The sequence below is a fragment of the Octopus sinensis genome, linkage group LG3, assembly GCF_006345805.1.
Source record: "Octopus sinensis linkage group LG3, ASM634580v1, whole genome shotgun sequence".
Classification (NCBI taxonomy): domain Eukaryota; kingdom Metazoa; phylum Mollusca; class Cephalopoda; order Octopoda; family Octopodidae; genus Octopus; species Octopus sinensis.
Genome location: NC_042999.1, coordinates 128,940,153 through 128,955,304, shown reverse-complemented (window position 1 = coordinate 128,955,304; position 15,152 = coordinate 128,940,153). Strand labels below are relative to the sequence as shown.

The following is a 15,152-nucleotide window of genomic DNA, read 5'->3' as shown; positions in this document are numbered from 1 at the left end:
TGCGATATTAAAAGCACTGTTGTTGGTACCGCACAAAAAGTACCCAGTTCACTCTGTGGAGTGGTTGGCATTAGGAAGGGCACCTAACTGTAGAAACCTTACTGGAACAGACAATGGAGCTTGGTGCGATCCCTAGCCTTTCCAGCTCAAGTCAAACTGTTAAACCCATGCCAGCATGGAAATCAGATGTTAGATGATGATCATGAATGATGATGTTAAACATATCTAAATAGATGCTATATTTTCTGGTAGTAACACTTCATTCCATACAACTGAACACTGAATGACAGAGAATACAGCATGGACTTAATACAAACTGAAATATGACATATCCCAGGATTCTAGATATACCAGGGAACTTAATTTTAGTACTCTTCTATCCAGAAGTAGACCATCCAGAAAATATTAATCATCTGAAAAAGGAAGTTCATTTAGAAAAGGAAATTTTGTTATGGAAAAGAATGAAACATAATAACATAGTAACAGAACAATTTTTTTTTATTTAGTATTCCACATACTTTTTGATTTGGCAACCAATACCCCAAGGCTGATCTTTCTTGGACGGCTGGAATACTTCAACTTTTGGAATCTCTGCAAGAATGAAGCATAAAAGAGCTAATAATCTGAGTTATAATTAAAAAGAATTTTAAACAGGCAAACAAACAAAATTTAACTCTATAATGGTTATATTAACCATTTAACATTTAAACTGGCCATATCTGGCTCAGATAACCAACTTGTTTTATGTTTAAAATGACCAGATGTAATTTCATACACTTATTCTACATTGTTATTCTAAAAATAAACAATTACATCATCAAAAATTTGAAGCTTTAAGATAATACATGATAAATAAAAAGTAATGTGAATAAATAAGCATTGCATTTGATAGATTAATCTGAATGCTAAAGGGTTTATATAAAATTGTCACAACCACCATTAACCCCACCACCACTATCACCACTATTACTACTACCCTTCTTATCCTTATAATCTTCATTAGTTGCAGAATCATAATCACTAGAGGATTCCTGATTTACAGTGGAATAGTTAAATTTATTTATAAATGTAATTAATGCAATCTATGCAATAATATTAAAAAGGAGAAATAGCACTGAAGGAATTCCATACCTGGGTTATCCAGATAAGAACTCAAAGAAACATTTAAACGAACAACTAAAGGTTCTTGACGGCTCATGTTCCAAGCTTCGGCAACGGTTTTCTGAAATAAGGATGTAAAGAAAAGTTAAGTTAATGAATATTTCTGTAATTCTTTGATGAAAGACATTCATTATGAGGTAATTGATACATCAAAACAAAAAATATCTTCAAGATCCCCAAGGACTTGTAAAATCAATAATTACTTCCTGGTTCTGTAACATTAAGTGTAGGGTTGCTGTATGGGAATAGTCAAAATCCAGGAAACCCCCACTGACAGTTACTGACACTTTCTGATCCTGTCCAACACATACTTTGGGTCTTTGGTGTTATATAAAAGTGTGTGTATGTGTATATATATTAGGTCATCAAGTATGAAATTTGTAGAAAAGAAAAAAGTTTGCTAATGTCTTATAAATACAAGGAATAGTTTTATTCATCAAAGTATGCACCCATATTGTCAATACACTTTTGCCATTTCTGTGGTAGCTTCTCCAGCCTGGAACTGTAAAAGCCTGGCAATCTAGAGTCAATAAAATCTTAGAAGGCCTGTTTTACAGTATCGTCGGAATTAAATCTCTTCCTATCAAAAAGTTATCGAAATATTCAAATTCTGGAAGAAGTGGTAGTTAGTGAGGGCAAGATCAGGTGAATATGGTGGATGATGGAGAACTTCCAACTCCAACTCCTGTTGTTTCGCCAATGTCAGTTTTGCAATGTGTGGTCTGCCGTTGTCTTGCAATAAAATAGGAGTGGATCTGTTGACTAATCTAGACTGTTTTTTTTGTAAGTTTCTGCATCATTTGGTCCAGTTGGCTGTAGTATACTTTGACTGTGATTGATGAGTCAGGTTTAATGAAATCATAATGGATCACACCTGTGCCAGACCAAACACACACCATCAGCTTCTTTTGATGAATTTTGCTTTTTGGATGGTGTTTTGGAGGCTCGTCTTTGTCCAACCATTGTGCTGAACATTTACGGTTGTTGTACTGCATCCATTTCTCATCACATTATTTTAAAAAATTACTCATTTTTGTGACAAGAAAGTAGCATAATGCAGGCTTTCAAACATTGCTGTTTCTGATTTTCATTGAGTTCATGTGGAACCCAGTTATCCAACTTTTTCACTTTACTGATTTGAACTAGGTGAGTCAATATTGTTTACTTGCTAACACCAAACAACAACGATATTCACAGGCACTTTGAGATGGATCTGATTTGACAGTGGCTTTCTGTTCATCATTATCCACCTTTGTTTCTGGTTGACAGCATTGCTCATTTGTGAGGTCAAAGTTACCAGAACAAAATTTTGCAAACCAATTTGATACTGTCTGTTGTGTAATAACATTAGAATGAAATACTCTATTAATATTCTGAGCTGTCTATGATACTGTATTTCCAAGAAAGAACTCATATTTCAAAAGTGTATGAATTTCCGACTTATCCATCTATAAACAAAAATAGTAAAAAACGATCCATAAACACTTTATAAAGTGCAAAATGAGCTAGAATAAAGAGATAGATGTGTCAGCTTTCTAACATAAAATAATGATTGTCAAAATATAATAATGGCGCAAAATGAGCAGCTGTCAAAGTTTACCATATACCTTACTACAAATTTGACGACATAATATATATATATATATATATAATATATATATATATATATATATATATACACACAGAATGGTCCAAAAGTCACACGGTCGCAACCAATGAGACAAGGGAATGAGTGCAAGAAAGTATTGAACAGAATCTGTGCACATTGACTCAAAAGTGGTCCAGATAACTTGGGATTTTACAAACTTTGCTGCAAAGAGTTCTCGGCAGCTTTAACCTTTTTCCATACAAGGTACAGATGATTCATCAGTTGAAGCCTCAGGACTATGAACACAGGTTCCAATATGCAGTCAAAATCCAGGAAGTGGCATGAAATGACCCAAGTTTTACACAAAAATTCATCGTGTCTGATGAAGCTCACTTCCATTTGAATGGGCTCATCAACAGACAAAATTTCCAGTTTGGGGTTCTGAGAATCTGAGAGCAGTACATGAAAAAGAATTGCATGTCATAAAGTGTACAGTATTGTGTGCAATTACGCCAGATGAGGTATTTGGGCCTTATTTCTTTGAGGATGATGATGGGAATGCTGTCACTATGACTGGTGAGTGGTACAGGTCCATGATCGAGAACTTTTTGTGCTTGACCATTCAAAATAGGTCTGATATGTGGTTCCAGCAAGATGAGACAACTGCTCATATTGCAAGAGAGACAATACAGTTGCTGAAGCAATGTTTTCAAGAAAGACTTATCTCTTACTGATGTCAACTGGTTATTGTGTTCCCCAACTTAACCTGCCCTGACTTTTTCTTGTGAGGGTACCTCAAGGAGATGGTTTATGTCAACAAACCAGAAAACCTGGAGCAATTGAAAGAGAATACCACTAAAGAAATCAAGGAACTGGACCCTGAAACCCTTATAGCTATCATGTAACATATTTTGGAAAGGACATGGATGTGTGAAGCTGACAATGGATGTCATTTAAAAGGTGTCACTTTTCATACGTAATGCAGAAGTATGATGAAAAAAGACTAATGCAAATTAATCTCCATTATCTACTCTATATTGAATAAAAATTTCAAATACCTATTTATAAAAATAAGGGAGTTATTAAAAATTAAAACCCCTCAGTGACTTTTGGGCCACCCTGTGTATGTGTACATATATATATATATATATTCTGTTGTGTCTGAAGAGAGTCATTTTCTTTTTATGCCTTATAATGTAGCACACTCAGCGATAAAATTTCCACTTATTTCTTATTTTTATTTTCCTAAAATTTTCGTTGTATCTTTCGTTGCATCTTGCAACCTTTTCAATAGTCAAGACTATTGAAAGGGTTGCAAGATGCAATGAAAATTTTAGGAAAATAAAAATAAGAAATAAGTGGAAATTTTACCAGTGAGTGTGTTACATTATAAAGCACAAAAAGAAAATGACTCTCCCCGACACAACAGAATATGCTTCAACACATATAAAGAATCTTGCAAACCAAATCCAAAAACGAAATATATATATATATATATACACACACATACACACACACACACACACACACACACACACACACACACACACACACACACACAGAGTACATATATTGAATATGTACTGGTGCTGATACCGTGTAAAAAGCACCCAGCCCACTCTATGAAATGATTAGCATCATGAAGGAGATCCAGCCATAAAAAAATCTATACCAAAGCAGACGGTGAAGTTTGATGCAGTCATCTCACTTACCAGCTCCTGTGAAACTGTCCAACCCATGCCAGCATGGAAAACAAACATTACTTGATGATGATGATGATGACAATGATAATATGTATATGTCTATTTCTCATTACAGACTACAGATTTTTTTGGACTTGGTGTGTATGTATATATATATATATATATATATATATATATATATACAGAGAGAGAGAGAGAGAAAGAGAGGGATATCATTATCCTCATCATTACCATTTAATGTCCACTTTTCATACTGGTATGGGTAGGATGGTTTGACAGAGAACTTGTGAACTGCAAGGCTGCATCAAGCTCCAATATCTTTGGCATGATTTCTACAGTTGGATGCCCATCCTAATGCTAACTTTAGAGATTGTATTGAATGATACACACACACATACACACACACAATTTTTTAAGTGATGTAAGCTGAAATGCCAAATTTTGGGAAAATTTTGAAAATTCATCCTGGACACAAATTTTGACATCTGAATTCAGGACATGACCTGGAAAATATGGATGTATGACTAACCTACTTAAATAGATGAGAAATAAAATTTCCTTTGGATTTATAGTGACTAGTAACATAACAGGAATTCTGACCAAATTTGAAACCTGAACCTGTGGTTCTCTAATCAAAACTCTTAGCATGATTCATGAGAGTAGGGTCTAGTAAAATTTCCAATGAAAAATTTGAGTATACATTTTTGCACTTATCAATTTTTTGCCTTGGTAACAGAAGATTTTTTTTGTTGTTTTAATTTCAGCCAATTACTTGAGTGATTGCCATTCCATTTCATGAGCTATTTTTTGATGACTAATTATAAAATTAGAATGTACAAAGACAGAGATAATTCATTAAACTTCACTTCTTCAGTCACTTTACTTTGTGCCTGGCAGTAAAAGCATTATCTGAGACAGCAATAACTGCTACCTACCCAGCTTAGGGCAGGTAGGAGCCATCATTGTTGCCACTATGGCAACCAAGTCACAACTGTCAGAAGTAGCTTGTGATAACAACCAGCTGTTCACATTCACCAAAAAGGATTTGTCTGATTTGTCGATTTGTCGCATAAGCATTTACATTTGGATACATACATACACTCTATGAGAGCATGTTCTTACACACATACGTACAAAATAGTATACATACATTTTCATATCTACATGCTATGGTAAAAATGTTCACACACACACATTGTTACACACATATGTTCATGATAACAAGATACACAGTCCTGCTTAAATTATTACTTCATATTACATAATGAAATGTCATTTATCATAACTGTACTATGTTCTCATTTGTTGGGATTCCTTGAACATTTACCTTGGAGCCATAGTACTGTAGTTGAAATATTTGCAGAAATAAAATAACATATTTCCATCAATATTTAAACTACATTTCAGACATCACTTCAATACATTTATTTAATTAAAAATTGAAAGCTTGTCTATTGTTGTTAAGTTACATTCATCAAAACTTTACTGCCTACAGTGAACTTCCCAAATAATGAAATCTTGGTGATATGTGATGCATTGTGAATTTCCCATTGTTTAAGAAGATTTTTAAATGCATATATTACTAAAATGAAAGAGATACAATAAATAAAATATAGGGGTACAACATAATTGATACCACTTTAATTAGCTGCTTGTTGTGCAATAAGCAATTTGGGTAGAAAAAAAAAATGAAATAAAAAGAAGTTGAAAGATTCGCACTTATAATGTGTATAATTATAAATTATTTAACTGCAAGTTTATTTGATAATTAAAAACCTTAACTGCTTATTTCATCTTCTCCTAATAGCATTTGACAATTGTTCCAACAAAAGCATTCTTCACAACTCTCCTTTTTCTCCCACCTTCTATTTCTTCTCATACTCCTCCATCATTGTAGACCAATTATATACTTTAGGCAAATATAATTAAATATCAACAGTGGAATGCTTGGGATCAATTCTGCTTCAAGACCAAAAAGCGACTGTATTTTAAAATTAAGTACAATGTCAGTTTCCATGATATACGCTTTGTAATTAAGAGAAACATCCTTAATATAATGAAGAAAGACATCATAAGACTAAGCTAGTCAGCATAAGACATCTACACTGGATTTTATTTATCTGTGTAATCTCCAGTGCTCAAACTTCTGCTACTTGTAGTAGTAGTAGTAGTAGTAGTAGTAGCAGCAGCAATGGCAGCAATAGTAGCAGCAGCAGTGGCAAATAGTTTTGTTTATCTGAAAGCAAATGACTAAGTTAACTAACATAACAAAGCACAAAGCAATAGAGTTAACTGAAAAATGACTAATATATTGAAATTGAGTATCACATAAAATTTAAATGGATAGAGTGATACCAGAAGTTTTGAATGTAATATAGGAAAAACTACCACCATGGAAAAAAGCTAGATTCAAAGTAATTCCAAATAGAAAGGACTGATTTTTGTTAAGGGCATATCCCAACAAATAATAAAACCTCTTCAAAAACCAGTAAGAAAATTAAGGAAGCATCAACATGTAATTTCTTTCAATGTGTAAAAAGGAAGAACACACATACAAAAATTGTGTGTCTTTCTTTTTATGATTGATTACTTTGGTGGAGGTAGAATTTGTAGTTGATTATTATAAGGTTAGTAACACTGATTAAAAGAAAGATATGTGTTGAGTAAGGTAATGCCTGCTACCTTTTTCATGCTGTCTTTAATAGTTTTCACATCTTTTTCTAGGTTCCATATCATGATTGCAAGACAATGGGATGAAACTGCTACTTGGAACCTCTGGCAAACTCTCTCTTAGATGAGGAGATGCCTTGATAACCTAATTTGCCTGCTTCTGCTGCTGTTGCAGGCGATGGTGGCACTGAGGATGAGATGATTCCATTTGTCTCTCTCTTTCAACTCTAGTTATCCTTGAAGCTTTCATTGGTGGTGACATGCTAGCACAAACAGTAGTAACTGCCATTGTCAGACATTGCTGTCTATCACCACTCTTCTCATGTTTTTTTTTTCTGGGCAATAGACTTTAATACAGTCCAGGTTTCTACACATGAAGTAAGTGGACTTTCTGCTTTACACCAATACTCTGATGATTAACCTCCCTTTGAATCTCACTCTGAAATATAACTTCAGTGTAGCTTTATGATCTTTGGGAGCACCAGTGCTAAGATGTCTGTGTCAATCTCACCTGACTACCTTGCTATATATCACCTTTGTGCTCGCAATCTGCCCAGAATGAATTGCAAAGATGATACTGAGCCATAGGTCTAAGTTGAGGTCAATCTCTCTGGTTGTGCTCTTCCTTTGGTAGACTCATCAGGCAAAGAAGCACTCTCTATTGTAACATGAGTCTTTTACACATTTTCTTTTGCTCAAAATTGACTTATGTCTATCACCTCTTTTCACAACTCTGGCAAAAATGAATTTCTGTTGTTATTTGTGTAGCATTTTAACATGTTATTTTGTGCTTCGGGAATTGTAAATTGTTTGTGTTTATAACTGTGTCTGTTAGTTTAGTTGCCATTCTTTTCTGATTTACTTTCCTTTTCAAAGTTTTCTACTTGCAAAAATTTAGTGTAAAGGACATATTTACTGCTACAGCGATGGTGACTAGCACTTTTTCCTTCTTTCAGAAAGTTGGTCATATTGAATCACAATCAAAGAAAATAAATTTTTGCAGACATGTATATACACTAAAAATTGTCCAAGGATTAGCCCACTTTTCCACCTTAGGTAGTGGAGCAGACATCCAAATATTCTGAAGTCCTTTGTTGGTGAAAAGACACCCCCCACACACACACAAGTGCTCACATATGTACATACATATATACAGGTATATGTATATATTTCCATTTAGTAATTTTGTAAGGAATTAACTTAACAGAACTCTATGAAATGTGACTGCTTTCAATAGCAACAATAATAATACCCAGTATAAGAACAGAAAAATAGTAATATATCTATCTTCATAACGTTGCCTTATATTGATATCGCTAAATTAGATAAAAAATAAAGGAAAATATTCTACTATTGAAGACTGAAGAAATAATGGTAAGAATATATTTCACTTCTTATGAAGAGGAACAAAATTTGTTTCTACTGCAAGGAAGTGCAATTTCCTTTATAAATAATGAAGTAAGAATAGAAAAAAAAATCTTTCAAAAAACGAAAAAAACAAACTAACAAAGAAAATCTAGGTGGAAAATTGGAATTAAGAAATTATACAACTAGAGAAAATACAAACAAAATGTTCACTGAAAATTATGAATAAATTTTCCTTTCAGTGAAACATTAACTTGGAAGCTTTCATATATTGCTTGAAGACCGGATAAAAATCATCACAGACAAAGATTGTCTTCAGAAATTTGTCTAAAATTAAGCATGGCTGGACAAATTTCTAGGGAGACAAAGAAGAAATAATGGATAGAAAGGACATTGAGAGTTTCAGTGAAAGAACATCAATCACAATGGAATGCTATAACAGGCAGCTTATTGAATTGCTCCATAGAAAAGAGACAGAGAAAAAAATACTATGAAAAAATAACCCAGAAAATCAGAAACCAGTTCTATTCAAGTAGTATAGCTGATTTATTAGTTCAATTTATTAGAAGCTAAATAATTGAAATAAGATTTGGTGAAACTTGGCAGCTCTCCAGTTTCAAGTACACACACACACATCTATTTATACATGCATGGACACACGAACACACATAATTGCAGATGTACAGAAGCATCTGTAAATGTGGATTTTGTGCATATGTGCTTATATGAGCATGTTTATGTGATTGCATCTCTCTCAATTTCTCTTCTCTCTCTCCCTCCCCTTCTTCTCTCTCTCTATATATATATATTTGTGCATATGTGTGTGTATGCATTCATTTATACATAGATCTATATCTATCAATCTATCAAAATATGTATGTGTGTGTGTGTGTATATATATGGGGTGCAGTGAATAAACAGATATATTTACCAAAATTACATAAAGATATGTTTATGTAATACTAAAGGGTTAATTTATTCAATAAAATCGCCATAGGCTTCAACCATGGCCTCCAGAAGACTTCAGGATCTCCTGCAATTCTTTTGGACAGTCTTCTTATTTAAGTTATGCTGCCATAATCCTTGCTTTCATTTCCTCTTTGGTGTTACAAGGAGTTTTGTTGGTCTCTTGCTCAACTGCACCCCACACATAATAATCAAGGGAGTTGCAGTCTAGGGAGTTTGGTGACCAGATGTTAGGGGTGATGTGGTCGCAGAAATTGTTTGACAGCCATGATTGGGTTGTCCTTCTTGTATGGCATGGTGCAAAATCCTGTTGCTAGACATAGGGTCTTCCAGCAGTCACCCTCTTGACTCAGGGCTGCACTACCTCCTCCAGGTACTTGATGTAGGCCTCCGTATGGAGTCTGAAACTGCATGGGAAGATGAATGGAGGCATAATGTCGCCATCACTAGTGATCACTCCAAACACCATGACGTTGACTGGATATTTGATTTTTATCACTCTTGGTACATATCTTCAGATTGATACCCAAACACTCCAATATGTTCGGATTGGAGCCTCCGGCATGAATGCTAAGCAGTACAGCATGTCGCTTCCAAATTACTGGCAGAGTTAATTGTGCCATGGTGCTGTTTTTCTCACAGACAGTGCCCAACTGACCCTGCTATACTGTGTAGTTGACAAAATGTAAAACAAACAATGCACATGTGCAAAATTAAAATATATAATGGCGACACTACTGTGTTTCTCTTAATTTCCTTTCTCTCTCTCTCTCTCTCTCTTGCCGTCTTTCTTTCTCTGTTACTCTCCTCCCACTATCATGTGATCCGTGATGGCCTAAGGCAGTGTCATTCTTTTTCACATTACCTTTGACCAGACTGGTCATGATTTTCTGAGCTCTTTACTTCTCTTAATTTCCTTCCTTTCTCTCTCTGTCTGTTTCTCTGTTATCTCTCTCTCTCTCTCTCTCTCTCTCTGTCTTTCTCTGTTACCCTCCTCCCACTATCACACGATCTGTGATGGCCTTAGACGGTGTCATTCTTTTTTGCTTGCCTTTGACTGGACTGGTCACTCTACCCCACCTGTGTCCATAGTCCTGTTGGACAGTTTTCATTTCTCCTTCACATTACTCATTTTTGTCTTGTCTTGCAGCCCTAAGGCATTTTAACTCTTTTTTTTTTTTGCTGTATATGTATTAATATCATTTTAATTGTTGTCTCCATGTGTCCCTAAGTCTTTATTCTGTTTATTGTTTTGTCTTTTGTCCGTTCACTAATGGTCTCATCTTGAGCCCATCTTGTTTTGTTATGTTTTGATCCCATTCCCAGCAAGTTTCCTGCTGATGTCTCCAGAGTGGAAGCAATATTATCAATAATGACTAAATTGCACTTGACCCACTGGCTGATAATGGAAGAGGAGTTGGTGACCTTCTGTGTTTTCTGTTCATCTGTGTATTTAGTATATGTTCGTATGTTTATTTACTACGTTTTTTTAAATTATATTCATATATACAGGTATGTCATATATTCCATTTGTTGTCTTCTAATTTAATCCTGAAGAAAAATACCATGGCACCTTGGGAAAGTGCCTTCTACTATAGCCTCTCTAGAATATGGAGGTGGAAATGAGCTCATTACTCAATGTCAACAAAAGGGATTGTTTCCCCTTGGCTATCAATTGCCGATGATGTCAACAAAGGGGGTTGTGTTCCTTTGGCTATCGATTGCTGGTGACCTTGTTATCTCATGAATTCCAATAGGCTAGCAGGAATTTCCTGAAATGCAAGCACAGTCTGAATACCTCCGTTCTGGAGTTCAGGATGTTCCCTGGGTCAAGTGAGTCCTTTAGGATCTTCACATATTCCACTATGCATAATTTACAGCAATTGGTTCCATTATTGTAGGGGCCTGGATTCTCTATGATTCTCCATGATATTGTGTATAGAAAGAATCCCATTGACTACTAGCTGCCATATATGGCTGGCTAATGACATGATGAATCTCCATGATGAAGATCCTGAAGGAGGATCTGAAGTTGGAGAGGCATTGTCCTGGAACAGCTGATGTATCTCTGTGGTTAGGTGTCGGCAGTGGCATGCCTGTTGGTGTTGGCAGTGGTGTGTCTGTTGGCGTTGGCATCGTTGCTGCTGCTGTTGCCAGGACCAGTGCTGGCGCTGTTTGTGTTGGCGCTAGCACTGTTGGTGTTGGCGTTATTGGAGTGGTGATGGTGTTGGTACCACCACTACTGGTGTTGGTAAAGGTGCCGTTGTTGTTATTGTGGCTATTGCCATTGATGGAGGTGCTGTCATTGCTGCTGTGGATGTCATTGGCAATGTCTCTGCTATTTCCACTACGGATACTGCCACTGCTGTCATCGCTGTTATTGTTGTTATTTCTGGTAATAGTACTCTGACTGCAGCTATTGGAACTGTCGGGCCTGTTATTGTAGACATAGCCATTAGGGAACCTGCTGATGATGCTACTGTTGTCGTTAGGGGTACTGCCATTGCTGTCACTGGCGATGGTGCTGTTGGTTCTGTTTGTGTTTCTGCTGCTACTACTATTATTAAGAGTAATGAACTCATTTCCTCCTCCATATTCTAGAGAAACCACTCACTATAGAGGCCTTTTTTGGGATCTGATGATACCATATATATCTAAATATACATATATATACATATATATTTATATGGTGACAGTCAATATGACCCCACACCTTGTAAAAGAAAAATTGATTTCAAAAGTAATATAAACAGTAAAAAATGATAATCGCAAAAATAAGCACATTTTAACAACATAAGTGAAGAAAATGTAAATTTTGCAAACAAAAGCAGCCAATCAGAAAGTAGTATTAAACATAAGTCAACTCTTGGAAAAGAAAATAACTTTTGAGTGACGTGCCACAAAAAACAGTATCTCCTTGCCCAAGAAATTCATTTAAGAAAGGGCAAGGGAGACAATGATAACCCTCTACTCCTCAAAAGGGACAATCAGTAGAAACCCTGGTCAGTGTGTAGCAATGATGTGTGCTCTGTCGATTAGAGCAGAGCATATGGAAGCATGTGCTTGGTGTTTGAAACTGAGGAAGTGACAAGAAAACAGGAGGAGCTGGTGCATAACATACATACCCACAGCAGGGAGACAAAACACAATGTTCACAACTAGGACATGATTCCAAACACTGACCTCTGGCTTATCATCAACTTTGTGAAACAGTATGGGCAGAGGATTAGCACTGACATAACACAAAGCATATGAGATCTGCATAAACTTGCAGATATTCCTGAGTTTTGTCCTCTCTGAAGACAATAAGGTTGTTCAAGAGTTGTATTCTTTTGTAGGATCAGAGAGAAAGTCAGCCAGATACATATGTGTGTGAGAGCTAAAGGAAGATTTTTCTGTCCAGAAGAGGTGGAGGGGAAAATAAAGAGGGGCAGAAGTAGAAGAAGCACAAGGGTAGTAGACCATTGCTGGAGGTAACAATAATTACAAACTGGCTCCTGTGCAGGTGGCACATAAAAAACACCATTTGAGCATGGCTGTTGCAAGTACTGCCTGACTGGCCCTCGTGCCAGTGGCATGTAAAAGCACCCACTACACTCTTGGCGTAATTGGCATTAGGAAGGGCATCCAGCTGTAGAAACTCTGCCAGATCAGATTGGAGCCTGGTGTAGCCATCTAGCTCGCCAGTCCTCAGTCAAACCATCCAACCCATGCCAGCATGATGATGATGAAATAAATTCTGTGTTAGAGGAGAAGGCAAGTCAATTATCTCAATCACAGTGCTCAACTGGTACTTATTTCATTGACCGTCACCACTGCCGCTGCCACCACCACCATCCCCACCACCACCACCACCACCATCAACAACAACAACGGTTTCAAATTTTGGCCAGCAGGGAGAGGTTAAGTTGATTACATTAATTCCAGTGCTCAACTGGTACTTAGTTTATCTACCTCAAAAGGATGAAAGTCGACCTCAGCAGAACTTGAACTCACAATGGAGAGATTGACAAAATGCTGCTAAGTATTTTGCCTGACATGCTAATGACTTTGCCAGTTTACCACCTTAATAATAATAATAATAATAATAATAATAATAATAATAATAATAATAATAATAATAATGATAAATAATAAATAATAATAAATTAAAATAACAGAAATTATAGGACACAAACTCAAACCAAAGACAAAATGCAAGAAGAGAAGCCAACTATTGAAACTGTATGAGATCCACCCATAGTTCTTCAAATCATTAATTAGAACCTAATGAATCAGCTGTATAACCTAGAAGACAGGTACAATATGAGAGGAAGAAACAGGGTCCAATTGCAAGGAACACGGGAATGATAAAATGTTGGTGAATATCATACAAGCAGTCTATCAACAGCTAAAACTAAGCTACAAAGAGATATGGAATTCTCAGGTCATCCAACTGTGAAGACATTCATAGGGAACAATATGAAAAATTGAAGAAGAAACAGAAAGACTATTAAAAGCTTGTGGATACCTAAAGTTACAGGTAGTAACTTGCAACCCACATGAGTGGAATATTCCAAGGAGACTCACACTCTCTACTCCTTTTCTGTCTGGCACTGAAACCTCTAACTGACATGTTAAACAGAACTGGACATGGACACAACTGCTCTGGTAAAACAATCAACCATCTCTTGTACATGAATGATCTAAAACTGTATGTTGCAACTGATAAACAATTGGAAATATTAGTACAGACAGTGCATGGATTTACCAAAGAAATAGATATGAAATTTGACTTAGAAAAATGTGCGAAAGCCACCTTGAAAAGAGGAAACCTAGTTAAGAGTAACAATATCACACTAGATAAAGAAAATGAAATAAGAGAATTAGACCAAACCCAGATATACATATACTTAAGAATCAATGAACTAGATATGGTACAATGCAGATGACTGAAAGAGAAGATAAGGAAGTAAATTAGCTTAATGCTTACAACAGAGCTCAATGGGAAAAACAAGATAATAGGTATGTCCTAGTTATAAGTTACAGTTACAACATCCTCAGTTGGTCATTAGATGAACTAACTAAACTAGACCAGAAAACAAGAAAAATAAAGGCAAAATTTAAAATACATCACCCAAAATCTGACATTGAAAGGTTATATATACCATACAATGAAATGAAGGTGGAAAAGGCCTTATACAACTAGAAAACTATTAAAAAATATCCACCATAGGATTACAGAAATATCTAACTCAGAACCAAGGAAAACTGGTACAAATAGCCACAAAGCGTGAGCAAAACAAAAAAGCATTTGCTGTCTTCAAGAAAGCCAAAAAATACAAGAAAGAGGTCATAATACCTGACAACTATGAAGAAAAAAACAAAAACAATAATGGCTGTGAAGCAACTAAAATCTAAGCTAAAACTGGAACTATAAAATACCATGATAAAATGATAGCAAGAAAATCTCTTACATGGTAAAAATGGGATAAGCTAAATAGGAAGAAATAGACACAGTAAAATCCCCAAAATGGTTGAGAAACTCAAGACTGAAATCAGTGACTGAAGGGTTTTTAATTGCAGTGCAAGATCAAAGCCTCTCCACCAGAAACACATAATGAAGAAAAATACATTAAGTAACAGTAAATGTGTGGTGATGGGGAAAGCCCAGTCCTGCTAAGAAGGAATATGTCCCCAGGCATAACAGAGTTAGGACC

The 15,152-nt window shown here is 35.7% G+C and overlaps 1 protein-coding gene across 4 annotated transcripts in view; it reads right to left on the bottom strand.

Moving 5' to 3' along the window:
- LOC115209382 (protein mono-ADP-ribosyltransferase PARP6) overlaps nucleotides 1–15,152 on the bottom strand; it is a 181,893-nt gene that overhangs the window by 32,446 nt on the left and 134,295 nt on the right. For all 4 annotated transcript variants that reach the window (XM_029777765.2, XM_029777764.2, XM_029777767.2 and 1 more), the window contains 2 exons: nucleotides 1,132–1,222; nucleotides 519–591 (listed from right to left, as the gene is read on the bottom strand). In XM_029777765.2, the coding sequence (XP_029633625.1) occupies nucleotides 519–591; nucleotides 1,132–1,222 (164 nt within the window). The remainder of the gene's footprint in view (nucleotides 1–518; nucleotides 592–1,131; nucleotides 1,223–15,152) is intronic.